General features: G+C 41.2%; 2 protein-coding genes and 1 non-coding gene across 3 annotated transcripts; 1 reads left to right on the forward strand and 2 right to left on the reverse strand.

Moving 5' to 3' along the window:
• Window positions 1-1,817: 1,817 nt before the first annotated feature.
• On the reverse strand, window positions 1,818-11,243 carry wdr45b (WD repeat domain 45B). The gene is made up of 10 exons (XM_053413805.1): window positions 10,827-11,243; window positions 9,612-9,686; window positions 7,840-7,941; window positions 7,186-7,273; window positions 6,696-6,790; window positions 6,306-6,496; window positions 6,102-6,187; window positions 4,767-4,868; window positions 4,501-4,622; window positions 1,818-2,848 (listed from the first exon to the last, which is right to left on the reverse strand). Exons 1-10 carry the CDS (start codon window positions 10,891-10,893, stop codon window positions 2,742-2,744), a joined length of 1,035 nt encoding a protein of 344 aa, XP_053269780.1. The 5' UTR covers window positions 10,894-11,243; the 3' UTR covers window positions 1,818-2,741.
• A 585-nt stretch (window positions 11,244-11,828) lies between these two features.
• trnar-ccu (transfer RNA arginine (anticodon CCU)) lies at window positions 11,829-11,901 on the forward strand. The gene has a single exon. It is a non-coding gene; the product is annotated as a tRNA-Arg (tRNA).
• Window positions 11,902-12,700: 799 nt separating this feature from the next.
• Window positions 12,701-19,894, reverse strand: LOC128426997 (zinc finger protein 135). Its single transcript, XM_053414075.1, has 7 exons — window positions 19,706-19,894; window positions 18,328-18,530; window positions 17,465-17,566; window positions 16,530-16,625; window positions 16,239-16,349; window positions 15,830-15,953; window positions 12,701-15,108 (listed from the first exon to the last, which is right to left on the reverse strand). The coding sequence occupies exons 1-7, from the start codon at window positions 19,731-19,733 to the stop codon at window positions 13,076-13,078; spliced, it is 2,697 nt and encodes an 898-aa protein (XP_053270050.1). The 5' UTR covers window positions 19,734-19,894; the 3' UTR covers window positions 12,701-13,075.
• Between the last annotated feature and the right edge of the window lie 1,128 nt (window positions 19,895-21,022).

Consider the following 21,022-nt stretch of genomic DNA (forward strand, 5'->3'; position numbering starts at 1 on the left):
GTTGGGATGTGATGCTATAGAAATCAAATGGAATAAAGGTACAGCACATGAATCCAGGAGCTGTTGCCTCCATTTGTACAAATAATTTCATTGAGAACACAAAGTGGGATGCAGCCACGCGGTCCGAGTTTGTTTCACACATGCTGAACCCTTCAAACCAGTCTACCAGGGTAACACCTCACATTGTGTGTAGTAGAAAGTGTTTGTTAAAGAAGCGCCGTATGAATGTGTGTGTTTGCGACTTGTCCTGTAAAGTGCTTTGAGTGATCAACCAAGCCAGAAAAGAACTATAAAGATACAGTCCATTTACTGTTAAATTTACTTAGAAAAAGATGATTCAATTCAACACACTGGACAGAACTACACCTCTATCCCGTGATGAAAGATCCCTTGAATTTTAACTGTAAAAGCAGATGTTAAATTTTATTCACAAGTTTACACGCAGGTTTTACAATCATTCTGAGTGTGTCAGAAACAGGTTGGCTTTTCAGTTTGTGCAGCGTCACCACTGTGGTTGTGTGCTGCGAGTGTGTCTGTTCAACAAAAGTGAGGCCTGCACGTGTACAATCTGATGTAGAGAGCAACACAAAGGTGATGTGTTTTTTGCACTGAGTCGACAAAAAAATTAACACTATGTTAACCACACATTAACAGTTTTGCGTACATGCTGTGGTGGATCCACACTCGTCTCCTGGGTTCCACAGAGCACTTCAGATTCCCTGATTAACATGAGTAAGTGTGGATGGTGTCAGTAGCAGGGAGAAGTTCACAGACACATGACTCAGGACAAACTGTTGGAGAGCCACACCGGTCGATGAAAAGTGTATCAAGAGAACTATTTATCACCAATCAGAGGTTCTTGATTTAATCATCTTGGCTTATTTGTGTGTTAACATACATGAAGTGCAGTCTCGAACCGATTGTTTTTTATAGTTTTGTGATGAAAGATGGAAACCGTGCACATATTTGGCTCGGAAGCTTTCCCGTTCAGGCAGAAGAACCAACTCAACTTTTACAAATACTTTAAAGAAGTAGTTCGGTAGTTTGGAAAGATAAGCTGAGTCACTTTCTTGCCAGAAGTGATATCATGTCTGGAAATGTGAAGCTTAAAAGGTTCAGTGTGTGAGATTTAGTTGAAAGGGATCTATTGGCAGAAATTGAACAAATAATAGTGATGTTTTTACTACAAAATGCAACTTCACCACTAGAGCTTACTAAATTTTACACACTGAACCTTTAAGCTAACTTTGGCTCAAAGACAGTATATAAAGATGGAGGACGTGACAGCTTCCTGAAAGTGAAGCCAAATCAACAGGATCGCCCCCTGGTGGTTGGCTGCAGAATAAGTCATAAACCCTGCCTCCTCCATATTTGCAGATGGGACTGATGCTGATCAAACTAAAAAGTCAAAATACTCGTCAAATAATTTGGGTACTGTCATTTTCACATTGATGTATCTTCAAGTGTTCATGCTGTTAAATGACATGATTGACAGCTGAGACGGACTTTCGATCAGTTGAGAGCGTGAAGCAGCCCAATCCTGCGGCTGAATTTCCCCATCACTGAAGAGCAGACTCCGGCTCCAAATCACGTCAAAACTGCAAGATGGCGGCACCGATATTTGGGGTAATTTCCGTACATCGACAGGAAGTGGAGATGTGTTGTTTATCTTTATATAAAGTCTGGTTTGGCTGAGCATAAAGACTGGAAACAGGGAAGCAAGCTTAGCATCTCTAAAGCTCACTAACCACATTCTTTCTCGTTTGTTTGATCCGGAACAAAAGATGGCAAGAAAGTGAAGCAGACGCATTTCCAAATAAAAGTCTAACTGTTTCTTTAAGCTTTTCTTATGTGGGCGGAAACAACACTCAACTTTCACAAGCATCTCAGAACACATATTGCACAACGTATGAAAAAAAAAAAAAAAGGAAGACGGAAACAAAAATACATGTTATTTTTTCTTTTTGCTAATATTTTGTACAATTCTAAGTATTTAGAAGTTCAGTCTGGCGCATTGTGTTTATACAGTGAATATAAGAAAATCGAATAATACTAGCGTGGCGTTTCACATCGCAGAATCAGCCTGCTCCAATGTTCCTGAACCGTAAAGGCAGAGGTGGAGAAAACCATTCACCTCGTTCTGATCCTGCTTTGCAAACACCTAATATGGTACATCGGTGTATATACACAAACACACACGTGTATATATGACAACATTAATATGTTCACACATACAGATTCTCTCCAGTCTCAGAGGCACTCCCTATAGTTAGGTGGTGTTAGTTGACAAAAATCTCAATATTTTCAATCCGTCTAACTATCAGAATCATCTATGTGATTAAAAATAGCCATCCTTTGTAAATTCCTGGGAAGACGTCTTAAAAAGCTGTCGTTCTTTCAAAAAAATAACTTTCCCTCTTTTCGGTTGTGTTTGGGGGGGGGGGGAAATAGAGTCGCCGTGTGTGTGTCCCTCTGTCCAGAGACAATCCTCATGAGACTGTGAGACAAAAGTCTGCATCCCTGTCGGTGATTCCATCTGTCCACATAAACAGTTCCTCCAGAGTCTGTGCTTTTCTTTCTTTGTCCTCCCTCCATCTCGTGCTCCGTCACAGAGTCTGTCAAGATAAGGAGAAGTGCCACGGGGAACATTTCCTGTCTCCTCCACAATTTAAACGCAACGGAAAAAAAAGAAACCGGAGAGAACAGGCGGTGTAATAGCAGGTCTGCAGATGGGTCAGAGATCAGATTTTCTCATCCGTCATCTCCAGGAACTGGGCGTAGACGTCTCTGGAACACTCCCCTTTCTGGTTGAACAGGAACTTGTAGTAGCTGCCGTCAGCACAAATGGCTGCTCGGCGGAGAGAGGGAGAGACAAAAGACAGTAAATGTCAGTCAGCAAACACAGAGCGGACACAGAGAACAAGGGGAGTCCGGTTTTTATAAGAATGCGACAAGGAAGAATCATATTCAAACGTCATTTAACATGATGTTACGAGTGGCCCCAAGATGAAAATTGACTTTCACGATCCACATCTCAAACCCCGAGCACAGCCAAGAATCTCGGTACTCGATGAAAATCGTTTCTTTGATTTGTAATACATTGTCTGACACTGTGGGCTATAACATCCCAGGGGTCAGATTTGAATGAGACCACGGGAGACAGAACATCAAGGAAAACAGAAGTTCTGCAGCTTTCAGTGACGACAATTCAGTTCAGACAGCCAACTCCTGTATAATGGATAATTATGTAATTGTAGAAACATGCAGTGTTCAAATTGGAGATACAAGCTCTGATCTCATCCCCGCCCCTCAGCAGTGACGATAAATACCCCCCAGCTTACGAGAACATGTTCTGTTGTTCAAATAAAGTTTGATCACATCGTCAGATAAATAGAGTAATTTTCAAACGTGGGGTCTGTTTGCCTTTCACTCCTCATGCACAATTCTGTTAAGACACGTTAAGAAGTCTGTAGCGCATTCAGCTGAGGAACGGTTTGGTAAGCAGGACATAAGGTACACACAGATAAAGGGTTTTTGTTTATGGCACATCGACACCAATCTTTTTGTCTTTCCAAGCTGACATCTAGGTCGGTGTCTCCTATGTGTATGGCACCTCTCTTTCATCCTGAGATATTTGTATACTTTCTGTTTTTTCAGTTTTGCATCCAATCGTCAAAACACGCCCACACTTGTGGTGAAACCTTCAGATTATCTTCTGCTGAGTTCTCATTATGGCTCAATCAGACTTTTTTTTTTCAAAGAGGGGGCTGGCCAGAAAAAAACCTAGAGAATGTCCGAGAATTCTCACTCTGACATTTTCGATCACACACATAGCCCCTTCAAAAACTACAGGATATTATCCAGAGTTCAGCAGAACAACACCACAGCAAGTCGAACTCCAGCTTCTACAGTGATCTCAAAATGAATGAATTTACAGATACGCACAAGTGCTATGAAGAAATACTGAACATTAAAAGCGAAATGAAGATGACTGATGTAATAGACAGCATTCTTTTGAGCTGGTTGGACCTAATTCTATAACAACCGAGTGTGTCTCTCTCATTTGTTGTTTTTGCTCTAACATGTGAACAGCTTGTCTCCCTCCACATTTAGACTGGAATCTGTTTTTGTCCTGTGACAATGTGAAAAAGCTGTAATACACATTCCGTGTACTCCTACGAAATGCTTCACATTATTCCGTGTCAGTCTATTTAAAAGAATAATTGCTTTTTTCTCTTAATATGGTCTGATGTTTGTAATTTTGGTCATCACTGATAGTACTGAACCCAGCAGAGCTTTTGGAGATATCTGGGAACATTTATATATGTTAAATATCTATCTATCATGAACTCTACCAGCTAGAAACATGAGCCACCAGACAGGTTGTTGTAGCCTCCGGTAAAGAGAAATTATGTAAAAAGAATTAAAGTAAAGACAACAGTCAATAACAGAGCTTCATGAGACATATCAAGGAAGCATCACAGTCCAAACTGAACTCACCTATGACAGCATTGGGCTCCGTACCAAAGGCACACACACAGGGAGAACCTGAGGGGACCTGGAACTTGGAGAAGCTCCACTTCGAGCTGAAGTATTTGGGAAGAAAGCTGGCCGACGCCAAGCTGGGTAGAGAGGGACACGCAGGACACAAATTTTACTCATTCATATCGACACTTTTGTTTTGGTAATTGAATTCATTCCGCTGCTCGACCGGTTTGAATTATTATTCAGCGGATGGGGGAAGGAACCTTTCTGCAGAAACTGACCTCGACTGTTTGTTCCTTTTGGGATCCTCTGCAGCAAAGATGTGGACTGTGCCGTGGTCACTGGACACACAGATGAGGGACGCGTCCTGGTTGAAATTAATGCTGGGATGACAAAGCACGGGACAAAGTAGATAAAAGACTTTAGATTATGAAACTTTTTTTTTTTTTTTTTAAGTAATAAAAATACCAAACCCACTATTGCTTCATTCAGTAAATAAAGGAACTTTGACCGAGTTAGTTCGCTGACTGTATGACTCTGCTGGAGCCTTGCTTTTATTTTGAAATCCTCTTTCGCTGGTCATGACCTGCCACTTTATAGTAAAAGTAGGCCTATTGACCCTAGCTCTGTTGATCAGGTGACCCTCTTACAGCATTCATATTGCCAGTTGCAGCCATTTCAGAGGCTACGCTGCACATTGCAGATGGTCGAGTTTTGTACAAACAGAATAAGAAACTGTTGTAAGCAGAAGTACTGATTAATTCATGGGTCTTTTTTAAAAAATGGGAGCATATGTAGGGGACTGAGGTCTGTGAGTGTGCAATTTGGTGCAGCCTGATTGAATTTACAGGGACATATATTCAGATCTTCTCAATCTCAGACATACTGACATACAAACATTATTGCAATACATGCAGTGTTTCTTTTCATGAGGTCACCATGTTATGTTACTTCCCCCCCACACTCTCACAGCCAATCTTCAAGAGTAAGTCAAACATACATCTGACAGAGTGCTGGAGTGAAGCACTCAGACTCAGATTGTCCATTAGTCTAGTGAACAAATTCACACTGCAGCTGTAATCTGTCCATATACTTCACATATTTGTGGGAAAGACTCAGACAAAGGTCATGGAAAAGCTTGAAGGGGCAAATGTAACCAGTGAGCCTGCCTTGATCTTTTTTTTAAATTTGCAGATGCTTGCAGCAATCATCTCCATCTACACCTAATATATTTTTCTCTTACTAAGTTTTTATCTGATGATATATACATGAACCAAATGTCTGTTGTGTGTCTAAAGCTTCTTTCCCACTGAACAAAAACTCTAACACACACAAACATCCGGCTTTTGTCTGCAGTGGGAATTAATACAATCTGCCTTCAATCCCGAGTCAAATGACTGTTGAAGACATGGGTATCAATCGGCTGTGGCTCCATAGGGTAGTGATGTAAACAAGACACCCGTGTGAATGCACTAATTGGGCAAGACAGGGAAATGAGAGCGCCTCTCAGTTTGCTCAATTGCCAGCTTTAGCCACGTTTAAAAAACCCATGCATACACACAGATTTTGGTGTAGCAGAGGTATAGATGTCAGAAGCATTGCTGCTCAGCTCTCACCAGTAAATGTTAGCTGCCTGAGAGCCTCGTCTCAGTTCCTGTATGAGCTGACCTGCAGACGTGTCGAAAATTCTTATAAGAGTCCCCTGTGGAAACACGGATTAGACACAAGTCAGCAACAAAAGAAACAAACCACAAAACTGAAAAGGTCCCAGAGTGCTTTTTTCTTTCTCTATTTACATCGAGTGTCTTGGTATGACATACCTTCTCTGATGCAGTAGCTATCCTTGTGCCCTGCAGGTTGAGGGCGATGCAGCACAGCGACCCCTCATGGGCGGGAATGTCAACTGGGGGCTTCTCTGTGTTGGCCAGGTCCACAATCTGCACATGGCCTGAATGAGTCCCGGGGAACGCCAGCAGAGAGTTGTTACTGTTAGGACACAGCACACACAGACCTGAGGAGAATGGAAGAAAGAGAAGGAACGGGCCGGTTATAATTGATTGTGTATGACTTAGAAGTTATTTTATGGCTCCAAATATTTGCTAAAGCTGCAGCCAGTTGTTTTCCTGGCTGCAGCATTAACCTGAAACATTTGAAAGTTGAACCAGTCATAGAGTAGATGTGGATGAAGAGGTCCTGGAGAGTGAACAGACCTTTAGGATTGTAGCAGGTCTCAAACACATGCAGCTGATGGGGGTTGTGGGTAAAGGTGAACACTTTGATCATTGAGTCCAGGACCACCACAATCCTAAGAACAGATGAGAACAAACACTCAAGATACAAATGTAACTAAAATTGAAGAAAATCTTCTCATTACCACTTCTCTGACAGCTCCAGTGATAAAACCAGAAGCAGCTCCACTGACAACAAGAGGATCAAGATTTTGAATGCCAAGTACAAAATACAAATGAGGCTGCACTGTCACCGTGTGTCCTCATCCCACTGCCACAGTACTGTTAGGTGATTAAGTTTGTCCTAGAGAAAAAAATATCTTCACACCATGGTTGTCAGATGAATAAACCTCCCATCTACTCAATAATGCATTGCACAACACCTATTTTGTCATGATTAATGAAACGATTTCCACTGACAAAATGAAAGGAGATGATTATTGTACAGATGAAGCAGCACAAAGTTGGTTACCTGTCACGTCGAAGCTTCACTGCCTTAACTTCTGTTGAGAACTCAATCTCAATAACTGTCTTCTTCTTCAGGTCATCCCAGATCATTACTAGAGGTACCAAGCAAAACAAATAATAAGTTAAAACGTTCAACTGAGTCACATCAATAAGTGTAATACTTAACAGAAGTTTCTGTAGTGATTACCCTTTAATCAAGTTACATCTATCACCTTCTGACAACCTTTTAAACAACATCAGTAATTCTGGCTGTCAATATCGATAATTCCTTCAGACATGATTAATTAAATCTATGACCTGGACTGTTTAATTATAATTTTTGCTGAATTAACACATGTGTATGCAGAGTGGATTAGTCTCCTGTAGCCAGGATTAGTGACTGTGTTTGCTTCAAGTTGGATTATAATCACTGAAACTCCACCAGGAAAGAACCCACAGTCACAACTGTCCCACCTTTAGTCTACAAATGCTCAACATTTAAGAACTAACATCACTGCCTATGACAGGCAAAATAATTTATATAAGATTATGCGTATAGCTAAAGAGTTTAAATGCCCTCAAGCAAACTAATCTATATAAGACCATCAAATACCTTCAGGTCAGTTTTACTACTCATGTTGTTGTATCAGAATAGATACCTTAAGTAGGCTTCACAAACCTTTGTTAGTTGGATACTTGGGTTTCTTCCCTCCTCCCACTAGTGCCAAATAGTTACACCGAAACAGCATCTCCACGTGGCCAACTCCGCCCTCCAGGAACTCTGAAAGTTCATGGTAATATTAATAACAGGTAGGACTGTTTATCAATATCAGAGGAAAATGCAGATAATATAACATGTGAGTGTGCTTGTGATTCAAATATGTAACATTTGCACCCTTCTTATAATTACTCTTTTTTTCTACCTCTGTGATGACTCCGCTCCCCACAGACGACAGACCATAATGACAAGACAGAGTGAGACTGGCCTCTCTGTGTTTAACATGCCAAACACCAGCAGCAAATAGTTTCTACATGCTTGAAAGCTTGCAAGTGTTTCAGCACAGATTGAGTACTTGAATGAGTTTACTCCAAAGTAAACCAAGAGAGAGTTAATAAAACCTGGCCCTCCATTGAAATGATACCCAAAACAAATAGGGAACAGCATATTAGAGTTGGGATGTCCGAATATCTCCTAAGAAACAAGGAGTTGAACTCATCAGTCCCTCCTCCTCTTTCCCCAGTCAGACTGGCGATCGAGAATTCTGGAACCCCATCGGCTGCTGCATCGGTGGCCAGGGAGGGGATGTGAAAAAGTCTACACATTTTTTACCATCCATTTCTGATTGCCTACTACCTGGGTGAACACAAGGGCATGCTGCATTTGTGTGTCTTGGGACTGGGCTCGTTGGCCAATAACAACCAAGTTTCAACCCTCTCGTTGAGCCAAAGTCACCTCGAATAAATCTAAACTCAGCAAAGGAGTCACTGCGTTGCTAAACCTGCCAGGATTTAGGAATAGGGCTTTTTGGCACAGGTTTACCTGGCATTCGAATTTTGGAACAGTTAGGCTGTTTTGACATCTGTTGTTAAACTGACAATGATGATTTCAAATCCAGTCTGCCCAGTCAGAGAGACAGAAAGCATGGCAGGAGCAGAGAACAAGCCATGAGAGGTTGAGGAACACAAGGGTGACGAAGAGCAACTGGAGCAGCAGCATCAGAAACTGAGCTGAGGAAAGAGTGGAGGACGGCTCCGAGATTATAGCCAAGTCACAGTTTATACTTCTCTATCCTCCAATGCTGACTGAGGGCAGTCTGGACGCCACAATGACTCACTCTCAGGCAGAGACATTTTTAACTTCCTCTTGCATCTCTCCATATTTAATGAGTTGCACTGCTTTGCACTCGGCTTTAAAGAAAAAAGGCTTTTAAGTCGACTGCTGAGCATTGCATATTAATGATCTTTAGAGACTGTTATTAGAACCTTATAGACAATCATTTTTATTTTTATTAAAACAATGTGCTTACCCAATGATTTTCATACTTTAATAATACAAAAGCACAATTATGTGAACCATACAAGGGTCGTAGTGAACAGATAAAGACACAAACACAGGCTGTGCTGATCTCCTGACAATTAACCTAAATCACTCTGCTACTAATTATGAATATGAGCCTAATAATAACATAGCAACTACAACAGACAGTATGTGTCATCCAGGTAAGTTCTCACTTGCCTCTGGTTAAAGTTGTTATTATAAATTGTCTTATTGTTATGTTAGCTGTTCTATATCGGCAGCATGCAGCCCCCTTTACGGCCTTTTTGCTGTTTTATAAGAGAAAATGTATCACATTTCAATTTGTCAAGTTTCAGTTTAAACTAAACTTACGTATTAATAATATACATCAACTTTACTGACTGTTAACTACTGACTGATAAAGACTTTATTACCTTGCTTCTCCTTCTCTTTGAGAGGATCGGTGTTGTACACACGAAATCCATTTTCCATTCCACAGGCAAAGCATCCTGGAGGTGAGCACAAAGACAAGAGCAGTGATCAGACATGAACCAACAACTACAAAAAGCATTGACATGTGTTGAAGTATCAAGAGGGTTTGCCATAGCAATCCAATTCCAATGATATCACCCACACACCACCAGTCTTGACAGTAATGGCAGTGATGACACGTGAAGCCTTTTTTGTGTTTGGACAACACAGACCCCAGTGCAGTTGTTCAGAATGAGCAGCCTCTAAAAACCGCAGGACTGACCATGATCATGGAACAAATGATTAACTTCTGCTGGGGATTATACGAGACTGCTGATGTCGGCTGCCATAGTTTCTCTGAGGGGTCACGTGAGGTGTTCGGTCACTTGATAGCGTTACACCCGTGTCACTTCTTAAACGGCTGATCAGCACCGGTACCACATTACTGTAGTTATTATTGTCCATTGCATCGATGTTTAGTGAGACAGTCGGTGAAGGGAAATACTTGACGGCGTGTGTGAATGTGTGGGTGTGAATCGAGGAACGTAAAATTTGAATAACAGTTGTTGTAACCTTACTGACGAATAAATATGTGCCCGTACCTCTTAAGCCCAGTAATCTGAATACGAGTTAGCTTATTTTGGAAAGAAGTAACATAAAATGAGCCAAAAACAGCGGTATTGTCAAACTTAGCTTAACTAGCTGTTAGCTAGCCAATGCTAGCCCCTGGGTTAACCAAGGCACGTATGACAGTCGAGGAAATTTAGCCAACATTAGCTTTTGGCCAAGTAACCTTTCATCAACTACCTGAGCGTGGTTCATAATAATGTACAGCTTAACGCATTCGCCTTTTATTTAACAACCCCTGCCATGTTGACCCAACGTTAGCGAGTTTACTGCCTTAACCGGTGACTGAAAATGAAAAGGCTAAGTTAGCTATTTGGCTAGCTGCGGTGCTACATGACAGCTAAAGCTAGCATCTACTAACTGTTCAGCGCCACTACGGCGTTGCTATGAGTTGTTTTCAATCATGTTAAACACAAAGTTGTGGTTGTTACATGATGTGGTTAATGAATTATATGAGAAGTAAACGGGTTAGCAGCATTAGCCTTGCACCCGCGACGCTGCCTATCTCTCCTCGGGAGGAGAACAACTAGCATAACAGCGCCGCCTCTTACCGTGATCCTGGTTAAATCCGGCATAAAGGAGCTTGTTGCCGTGAGGATTAGTCGGTAGTAAATTCATTGTTTTCTCAACCGAGCCCTCAGGTGTGAAGTTAACGAGTGAATCCAGCGTGTCCAGTGTGACGAGCTAACTCGCTACCATTCCTCCGGAGTGTGCGGGGCAGAGACAAGGAAAACAACAGAGAGGTTCCTGTCAGCAGTCAGGAGCACTGGGAGTTTACACTGGGCTCCGGCACATCTGAGCAAACGTGTCACGGCGGAATCATGTATTATCCTCGTTGACGTTCCAAAATAGGAACTAGAAATTTCTCCTCTCGAGAAATTTGGAATATGTGCAGCGTGCTTCCTGCCGGATCCAGAGACTGTTTCAGTTTGAAAGAGAGAGAGACACGGACAGGCTGGCTGGTTTAAGAGAGAGAGGATGAGATACTGAGCGAGTCTACTGGCCCGCTTGAAAAAGGTGAAATCGTTCACCGTTGTAACTATCTAAGACATCAGAGACTGCTTGGATCTATGACCACTGAAACCTGTTTTTCACACATTTATGGCAGAATAACTAAAAACAATATATATATGCATGCATTGCATTTCTGCACACATAATTAGAAGTATGGGTAATAATAATATATGTGCATGCATTGGTGCACACATAATAAACGTGAAACAAGCACTGATACAATAAAGGTTTAAACTGGTCAGAACCCATAGTGGACGTGTTAATGATCAGTGCATCACAGTGTCTAGTCTTTGGGGTCAAAGATAATTGGACTAGAGTTTATGATTTAATTGACAAGCTGGGCTGGCCCCAAAAAAGATTAAAGGACTAAGTATCGATAGAGTCGGAGGTTTGAAGCTGCCTTGACTACACAACATCACCATCGGATACGTTCACGTACGTCAGGTGTCGACAAGTCAGCCCATCTACGATTTATAAATAATACAATTTATATAATAAGAGATTTATTAACAGATTTTACGGTGGAATGAGCCCATCTAGCCCCAGTGGCCTAATGGATAAGGCACTGGCCTCCTAAGCCAGGGATTGTGGGTTCGAGTCCCATCTGGGGTGGTCTGTTATTTTTGTAAGGTTGATTGTAGATGTTTCAAGAACAGACTACTTAATAACTTAGATAAAGATAAGCGCTTTGGGTCGTCATCAAGACTAGAAAAGGGCTATATAAATACAAAACCATAACAAGTGAGAGCCAAATACCTGGAAACAATTTATTGATTTGTTTATTTCATTACAGAACCTTTTGATTCTTAAAGCAGCATGACGTACTAATGACCTGAATAGTAGAATTTCAGGATCAATGCGGCTTTGGATGCAATGCTAACATTTTCCAAATTCTTCTTTCTCTGTTATGCATGTGTCCTTGAAAGCGCTGTCTGTGGGGTCGCGAGCACAACATGAGGACCCTGAAGCTAAACCAATCAAATGGAACTCAGCAAGGATTCATCTTAGACCTGTGGGTTTGCTACAGTGACAATGTCGAAATGTCTGGAGTAGGTGAAATGCCTTCCGGCTGAAAAAAGCAAATAAAACATGACATCAAACCCCATTTGGTTAATTGCTAGTCATGAATACCACTAAACATTTCTCCCTGTTCGAATAATAATGGCCAGGACTGTTTTGAGCTCTGATATTTCTTACCTATAACTTTAAGCAACAATTGTTCACGGACAATAAGTTACATATTAAGACCAAAACCTCATTTTATTTGCAATGTAGTGCTTTAATAAAACCCCTTGATTGATCCATACCCGCGTTTCAATCTAGCTAAACATTCTCTCTCAGAAAATACATTAACAAGCATTTTAAATGTTCAATTAACATCACTCTTGAGTAAACGACATGACACCTGGAGTTAAACACCAGATTTATTCAAGAAGAATAAAGAATTCCCAAAGGAATTAAGGTTCTTATCACTTATACATACAAATCTTATGTAGCGCTACAGCAAATTTGTCTGTAAAAAATACAAAGTTACATTTTCATGAGCCACTATACAATTACACAGTTCCTATCAATCCAGGCTGCGACAGCCACAGATAACAATGTTGCTGACATCTTAAACAAAATGGTCCTTCCGCTGATAAAACCTGAACTAAGTGTCTTTGAACAAGAGGTCAAATCCTCAACCAAGTTCTGCTTTTCAACTGATTCGGCCCTCTGAACTCCTTCAACAAGCGGAAAATAAAGAGAATATTCAAACAGGCATTTGCATCAGGGTTAATATTATCTATGCGTGAACAAGCCTTCTGTGTCTTTTTAGGCCATGCAAGCTTGAGAAGCCCTTACTACACACTGCACAAACATATGGCCTCTCCCCTGTGTGGGTTCGCATGTGTAAGGTCAGAAAGCAGGACTGGACAAAACCTTTCTCACAGATGTTGCACTTAAATGGTCTTTCCCCCGTGTGGTATCTCCTGTGTATCTTTAATTCCGCCATGGACCTGAAGGACTTGTCGCAGTCGTCGCACTTGAAAGGCCTCTCGCCCGTGTGAATCAAAGTGTGCCTCACCAATGCGTCCTTGCCAAAGAATCCCTTCCCACAGTGCTCACATGGGAACCGCATCCCCTTGTGATGGAAATTGTCGTGTTTCATAAGGCATCTTCTGGAAGTGAAGGTCTTCCCGCACTGCGCACAGGTGAAGGTGGGCAAGGGTTTCTCCGTTATGGGCTCGCCGGAGTGGTGCACGCGCTCCACGTGCCTCGTCAACGTTACGCCATGCCTAAATTTCTTGCCACACTCCCAGCAGAGGAATGGATATGCCTTGGTGTGCTTCTTCAGGTGCTCCACGAGGTCAGAGTAAGATCTGAACCGCTTACTGCAGTGAGGGCACTGAAATGGCTGGTAGCCGGTGTGCTTCCACTCGTGTCTGATGAAACGCTTCAAACTGGGAAAAGAGGTCTGACAGTGGGTGCAGGTAAAAGGCTCGGTGGGATGATGGACATCGATGTAATGTTTGTGAAGGGCCTTAAACACTGGGAAGTTCTCCTCACACTGGTTACACTGAAATGGCGTGTGGGACTCTTTGTGCATCGCCAGTGCCTCGGCGTCACGTACCAGTTTCATACACACCTCACAGTAGAGCGGGTTGTGAGTCATTTTGTGGGATTCCAATGTTGATTTGTATTTGAACGCTTTGTCACATTCAGTGCACCTGAAACAATGCTTGACATCCCCAGCCTTGTCTGGGTCCACCTGCTGCTCACTGTAGCAGATGTTTCTTAAATGAAACCTAAAAGTTTGTTTGCACTTGAACTCTGCGCTGCAGTGGGGACAGTAGAATGGACCTTCCGCCAAAGTCTTTTCTTCTTCTGGGCTTTTCTCTACTGATTCTCTGGCTGACTTCTTCTGTGCAGGAGGATCGTAATCGGGGTCGTGGTCTGTGTCGTCAGGCGGCGGCTCCTCGTTGGTTGCCTCACAAGGAATCCCGCTGGATGACTGTTCACCCTCATCTGCCTCAGTCTGTTGTCCCTTGGCTTTCCTGCCAGCCTTGGCTTTTGGAACAATTGGACATTTGTGCTGCTGCAAGAAGCGCAAACTCATATAAATCCTTTTGCACGTTGGACAAGAATAAGGGGACTCCTCCGAGTGTCGATTCATGTGTCGCTCCAAGAACTTGGCCTTACTCACCACCTTGCCGCACACTTTGCAAGTTCTGTTGTCCAAGTCACTGCTTTTGTTTTCAGCTGTGGTAAACTGTTGAGGGCTACTGTTAGTGTCCTCCTCCTTTCCTGATTTTCTCCACTGTGACAGGTACCCTTTCATTTTGAGCCCACGGTTCTTTCTCACAGGTCTCTCCGACAAAACACTTACATCTGGCTGTTTCGCCCTGGTTCTGCTTTGCATTTCAACGTCTTCGTCTACAGGGCATTTCTTTTTCCGCCCTCGTTTCTTTGGCTTCTTCTCCATGCCCTCGAGCACTGTAACCTGGCCGTCCACACCGATTATCAGGGTTTCCGATTGGCCAGCAGGGGTATCGGTTGCCATTTCACTTTCAGTGGCCTCCGTGCTTTCCACAGAGTCTATCTCTGCTTTCACTTCGCTGCTGACACCGAACCACGGAGCTTGGACGCATGCCTCTGTGCTCCCGGTTCCCTCCTCGTACACCTCTTTGTTCTCAGATTCCACCTCCATCTCTGTGCAGACTGTATAGACGAGTCCACTCTCCACATCGGTTTCTGTTTGTTCATTGACGATCACAACTCGTTCCACAGGAGGGAGACACAGAGCTGACAAGATGCCACTATCGACAATGTAAGAATCTGAAAAGGAAATCATGGCAATTGTTAAATGAAGCCAATTAAGATGAAAGACATACTATATAACATGTTAAAAACTACGAGTACAGTGCCTATTCTTAACCTGCCTGTTTGAAATGATCTGTTCTCGTCCTGTGTTAATGTTCAAGAGCTACTTCACAATTATTCCTTATCGTTAATGAGTCCTCCATAACCAGTTCTACAAAATATTGTCACTTTATATTGTTAGCGCACTAGAAACAAGTTCACAACTTTCGAAAATAAAATGTCTGCTCCCACTCAGTATAAAGCATAGCAGCAACAAAACGAATATTGTGCTATTACTTACGAAAACAAAAAGGAAGTTATTCTATCAAAGTTGTTGCCATGACTGCTTGCTTATAATTTTTTCATTAATGTTGAAATAGTTGCGTGTACAAATCACACCAAACTCACTGGACCATTGACAATACACAAGCCAAGTGGGAAGCTGATTGGTTAAACGGTACACAAGAGACACGTTTTACATACAGACCGTAAAACAGACCAAAGTTTGTGGATCTAGTACGTAGATGTTTAGATGCCGTTACTGAAACCACTTTTGCGGAATGACAACAAATGGTCATCAGGTAAAGGGGGGCCGTAAGTCTGCGATCTGGGCTTAGGATTTTTGGACCACACTGTATTTGACTGCATTATTAAACATGTAATATCTATTATATTGTGTGCATGGGTCATAGCTCACCTATATCATCCAGCTGACTCAGGTCTTTGTGAGAGTCCAGCAGGGTTTTGAGCTCCTGAGGTTGAGCCAAAGTCTCCATGCATTCAGTCAGAACAGAAGAGGCGTTGCTGAGCAAAGAAGCAATCTGATAAAGGGAAAGAAAACCGTAAGATAACCCAGCAAATCATCAATGTGAGGTGAAATTACTTTTGTATATACACTTGAAACAGTTTCAAAAAGACAGTCGTTTTTTTGTTTGTTTTAAAAAAAAAAAAAAAAAAAAATAAAAAAAAATCACAAATGGGAATTTCAGAATGCTACATAGAGAATCTGCTACTCTCTAGAGAAAAGTGTCAATATTGGAGGAGTATGAAGGGCAACAATAGAGATATGTTAAATGTGATAACCTGAAGTGATATATTCAGCGTACCTGTTGGAGAGTTTGAGCGGGAAGAAGCTTTTCAAGTCTGGACAAAAACAGCCACATCAGTGTCTGGATTGCTTTGTCATAGGTGGGGCCAAAGTCTGCTGGGAAAACATCCTGGAACACAGAGAAATCTATACATCTCTGAACTGTACATAAAAGACATACATTTTCAATAGAGAGTAATCAAGTGCATATCATAAAACTAAGAATTCTCATTTAAACATTAATCACATTTGATAGATTTACATAAAACATATTAAACATCTGTGTGCACAGTATACAGCCAAAACATACCTGGAAGAAGTTGCTTCTTTCAGCAGGATCTTGGAGCAGATTGCGAACAAGGTTCATGAACTGCGAGTCAGGAGTGTCTTGTTCTGCATTTTCAGTCTGGAACAAAAGATGGTTCAATGCAGGTGTCGTTTAGGAACAAATGAAAATGGCACTGATGCTAAAGTGATGAAAATATCATAAGTCCGCACAGAACTTTATTGAGTTCTAACTTGACTCTGACCACATCCTTCCACAAAGTTGAATGTTGATCCATCAAGTAGTTTTCACTTAATCTTGCTTACAATCGAACAAAGGTACAGGGGAGGAAATATAAGCTCCTTGGTAGAGGAGATATGGAATTCACAAATGTGAAGTGTGGACCGTCCCATGATTCCTGAGTATTCATGTAATAATAAAATAGTCAGGGTACCAAAATAAGAGAAAACTAGAATTCTCACAATGTGCTTGATGGCCTATGCCAAACGGTCAAGTAACAGAATGTATGGTAATGATCTTTCTCTTACACGTTATGTTGTTAAAGGCTCTAACAATGGTTTTTACAGTAAATCATATCACTGAAGATGACCCCTTGAATGTTAGGATATAAATGCCATTGCTTTGTTTAATTAGACAGTTGTGTTAAATACGTGAATATTGAAAAATAATATTGCAAATAAGATACGAGGGATAAAACTAACCACTTAATTCTCAAGTGCAAGTCAAGATTTGTAGCAAACCTGAAGACATTTGCTTGAGGTGTTCCTCAGATAGTAGAAGAAGAGAATGTGGATGACTGACGCCCAAAACAAATCAGCCTGGCTACGGCTGTTCTGACACATAAAAACACCTTACTAAAGGCAATCAGTTGAATCAATAGGGGTCACATAAAAGTGATGTAAACAAATGTAAAATCCTGACTACAGAAAAACACCATTGTAGACTGCAGGTTGACTCACCTCAACATTCCACAGAAATCTGAGGTTCTGCATCCGGTCAAGGTGTGGCTGAATAATCTGGAGGTCGGCAGTTTCCTCAGAGCGACATAACTCCAGGATCAGCTACAATCAGAAGACAGCAGCAATAATGAAAGAGTGATTCTGAGGAAATATGCGTAAACGCTCATTTAAATTTTCCTATCAACCATGTCTAAAATAATGAGCTGTTTTATGCCAATGAGCAAACAAATTTCTCTGAATAATGGTCCTCTCACACCTGCAAAATGTTATGTCTAACATTTGAAAATTTCAGCCATCTACATACTTTATGCATTTTCTTCCCTGAAGTTAAAATAAATATGTGGGTCTTTGCATGCAAGGTTTAGGATTGTAAACCACAATAAAGAACTGCAACACAACGACAACACTCGGTTTGCAATAGGACTAAATTGTAATGTTCTGCCTAAAGCATGTAGAACCAGTGAAGAGGAGCATACTATGTAGTTAGAGATGTTGAAAATTTGAGTTTTGTAATTAAAAGTTTATCAAAGATGTTGTTTTGACAATTCAGAAAGATGTTATTGATCTATTCAAATTCGTACTAGTCACAGTGAAGGCCCGACTTGTCCTAATGACATTGTAGATATTGTTAATGTATTATGATTCTGAATAGCAGAATCAGAGCAAAAGCTGATAAAGTAATCAGCAACTCATCTAGGTTAAAATGTTGTGACGCAAATTGAGATTTATGAATATCGCAACTTGTGATTTGTGAATAGGGGCGTTAGAAATCAAATTTTATTGATTAAGGTGTGTTGGTTCTGTGACTATTACCTGTCCACTCACTATGTCCTACTCTCCCACACACAAAAATGTTTCCTTACCCGTGCTCTTAGACCCAAAATGAGTTCAGCCCGCTGCCTCGTGGAGAGAAGTTGAGGGACAATCTCTGTGACCATGAATACGAACTCCTCGAGCAGCCCATAGTCCGACACAATCTTCTGCTCCACTGTCTGCCAGATTGCTGCAGAGACCAGTCGAATAGGTGGGACAAGGAGGCGCAAAGTGGAGAGGGAGAGTGAAGGACCTGCGCCCAAGGGAACAAAATTCAATTTAATGCTGAAAAGAGACACTAAAACAAAGAGTCATGGCAGTATCTCTTCTCAGGTGTGCCATAAAGGAGATGAACATCTAACCCCAGATAGAATATTTTAACAATAGACAGTGTTAGGAATACAATATGTGATGGTTGTTACATCTTATTTCAGGAAAGATATGATGCCGTCTTCTTTCATTTTCAATGCTGTGTGCACTACAAACTAGACATCTCCTTGTTTTAACCAGGACACCAAATTAGGTGCCTTCAGGGTATCTCCAAACCTAAACTATGTAAACCATAACTATCTGCCTGGGAAGATACTAAACAACAAAATTGGGGAAATCCCACGTTATATTTTTGTTTGGATTAATCAATTTATCAAAAGGCCTGTCAAGGATATCAACTTTGCCAGATTGGATGCTAAGAGGTTATTGTCTCAGATGTACAGAGAAACAAACAGGGAAGACGTTTAAGTTGCACCTTAATTATATTTACAATAAAGTTTGTTGCTGTTGGAGCATAGCACGTTCAGACAGTTATTACCCAGCTACCCATTAAAGCCTTGAAGTCACACAGTAACATGTTGTTTGGATATAGGAGTCAACCGACATTTGTTTCCTGTTGTTGACCTTTCATTACTGTGTCATCATACTAAGTCTATAAAGTGATGACCAAACCAGTCTAAAACTGAGGATCTGTTTCTGTCTATGCAACCTCCCCTTAATCCTTGGTTTAGACGAATATGACTGAATACATTTCTATCGGTATGTGGAAATACACAAGAAAGTGCAAATGTTTCAAATACACAGAATGCAGATACATGTGTTGACCATCATTGTTCAGAAGGATAAACAAACTATTCCAGTTCAGCTCCACTAGCTTGCCAGCCGCTAGCTCTAGCGTCAGCTAAGACGGCAAAGCCTATACCAGCCATAGCCCGGAACACCAAACTTCCACTTATACATGCAACTTTTACCACAACATCCCGCTTCAGTTGCTTGGTGAACCAAGGGGATTCAGTATTTTGTCTTAATTAGATCTAAATCCGATGGGTAGAGACATATGTCAAACCAGCTCTTTACACAGCTAGCAATGCTATTCCCGCGCGCGGGCTGTGTTGCGGCCTAGCCAAACAGAAATATTCACCAGCTGTTTAAACTCACCTGGTATCTCAGAAGTGTCTCCGTCCATCCTGTGAATCAGCACTGTGACATCACAGTCAGAGGGAACACTGTATGTCGCGGGACAAAGTCAAACTCAATGATTCAATGACTGTGTTGAAATGACCGAAGATGCACAGCAGATCTTTGTGCGTCAACGGATACTTCGCGGTCCGACCTGAACCAGTCCGACGACACGCCGCGACTGTTCAATGGTTCCGCATCAACATCTCGTGAATAATGTATACAAGCTCAAAATAAATAAAAAAAAGTCATCTATTTTCCCACATTTGCTAAATGTCGTATTACTCGTTTTATTTGGTACAATTTATGTACTTGTTTATTCATTAAGAAAAGTACAAGTCTATCTTTTATTCTGTTGTTAACTGGGACTATGAGGTGAGCAGATCCCACTTCCTGTTAGGGTTCTGTTAGAAGGTGGCAGGATTGTACATTAAATAAGGAAAAATCTGATTTATTAATAACATGTTGGACTCCCAAACAATGCCCTTAACGGGGCAGCCTACCCATCATGCCCTATATGAAAGTATCCTTTACTAAGCTCTGGAGGGAGATCACTGACAAACAATACATAGCAGTGTCAAGCCATAAATCAGACAGATTATGAAGGATGGTGAAGGGGTACACTTTAATGAATTGGATAATATGTATGATTCAAGAGATTTGGAATTTCTATCCTATTTACAAAGATCCATCTTAAATGTGCTTCTTTTAAAGAACAGATGTGGATGGATGTGAACATACACAAAAAACCATTAGTATGCCTCTTATGAGCAAAGGGTTAGATAATATAAAGTTCATGCTCACACAAAGGATCCTTTCATTAGTTTTATTTTTGTTAGAAAAATGTATTATTACAATGAATTTGATATTACATAAATCAAATTGCTTTAGTATGAAGAATTTGCCTTAAGATGTCATGGATATAGTTTTCAGGGAACCTCTTGAATCCCACCATGGAGACAATGGGCCTTGGCTATTTATAAGATCATATCTGGAAAAATGGGATGCATTATTCATCGTATAAATATTGATCTGAACCCCTCTACCCCCTCACACCCAATTGGTTCGTTTTCTTTCTTTTTCTGTTTTATCTATTGGTTTTGTTATTGTAGAAGTTGTTGTACATTATTGTAGCAAATATTTGTGTTGTCAGTCAGTATGTAAATACTTCTTGTGTAAATGTTTAATCCTCTTCATAATTCTTTATACAAAAAGCAATGCTATGATGTTCAGATGAAGCTGACAGCTGATTTCGCACGACATATAAACAATTGTTCATTCACTGTGTACTTTGCA

This window comes from Pleuronectes platessa, chromosome 21 (genome assembly GCF_947347685.1).
Source record: "Pleuronectes platessa chromosome 21, fPlePla1.1, whole genome shotgun sequence".
In the NCBI taxonomy this organism is placed as follows: Eukaryota; Metazoa; Chordata; class Actinopteri; order Pleuronectiformes; family Pleuronectidae; genus Pleuronectes; species Pleuronectes platessa.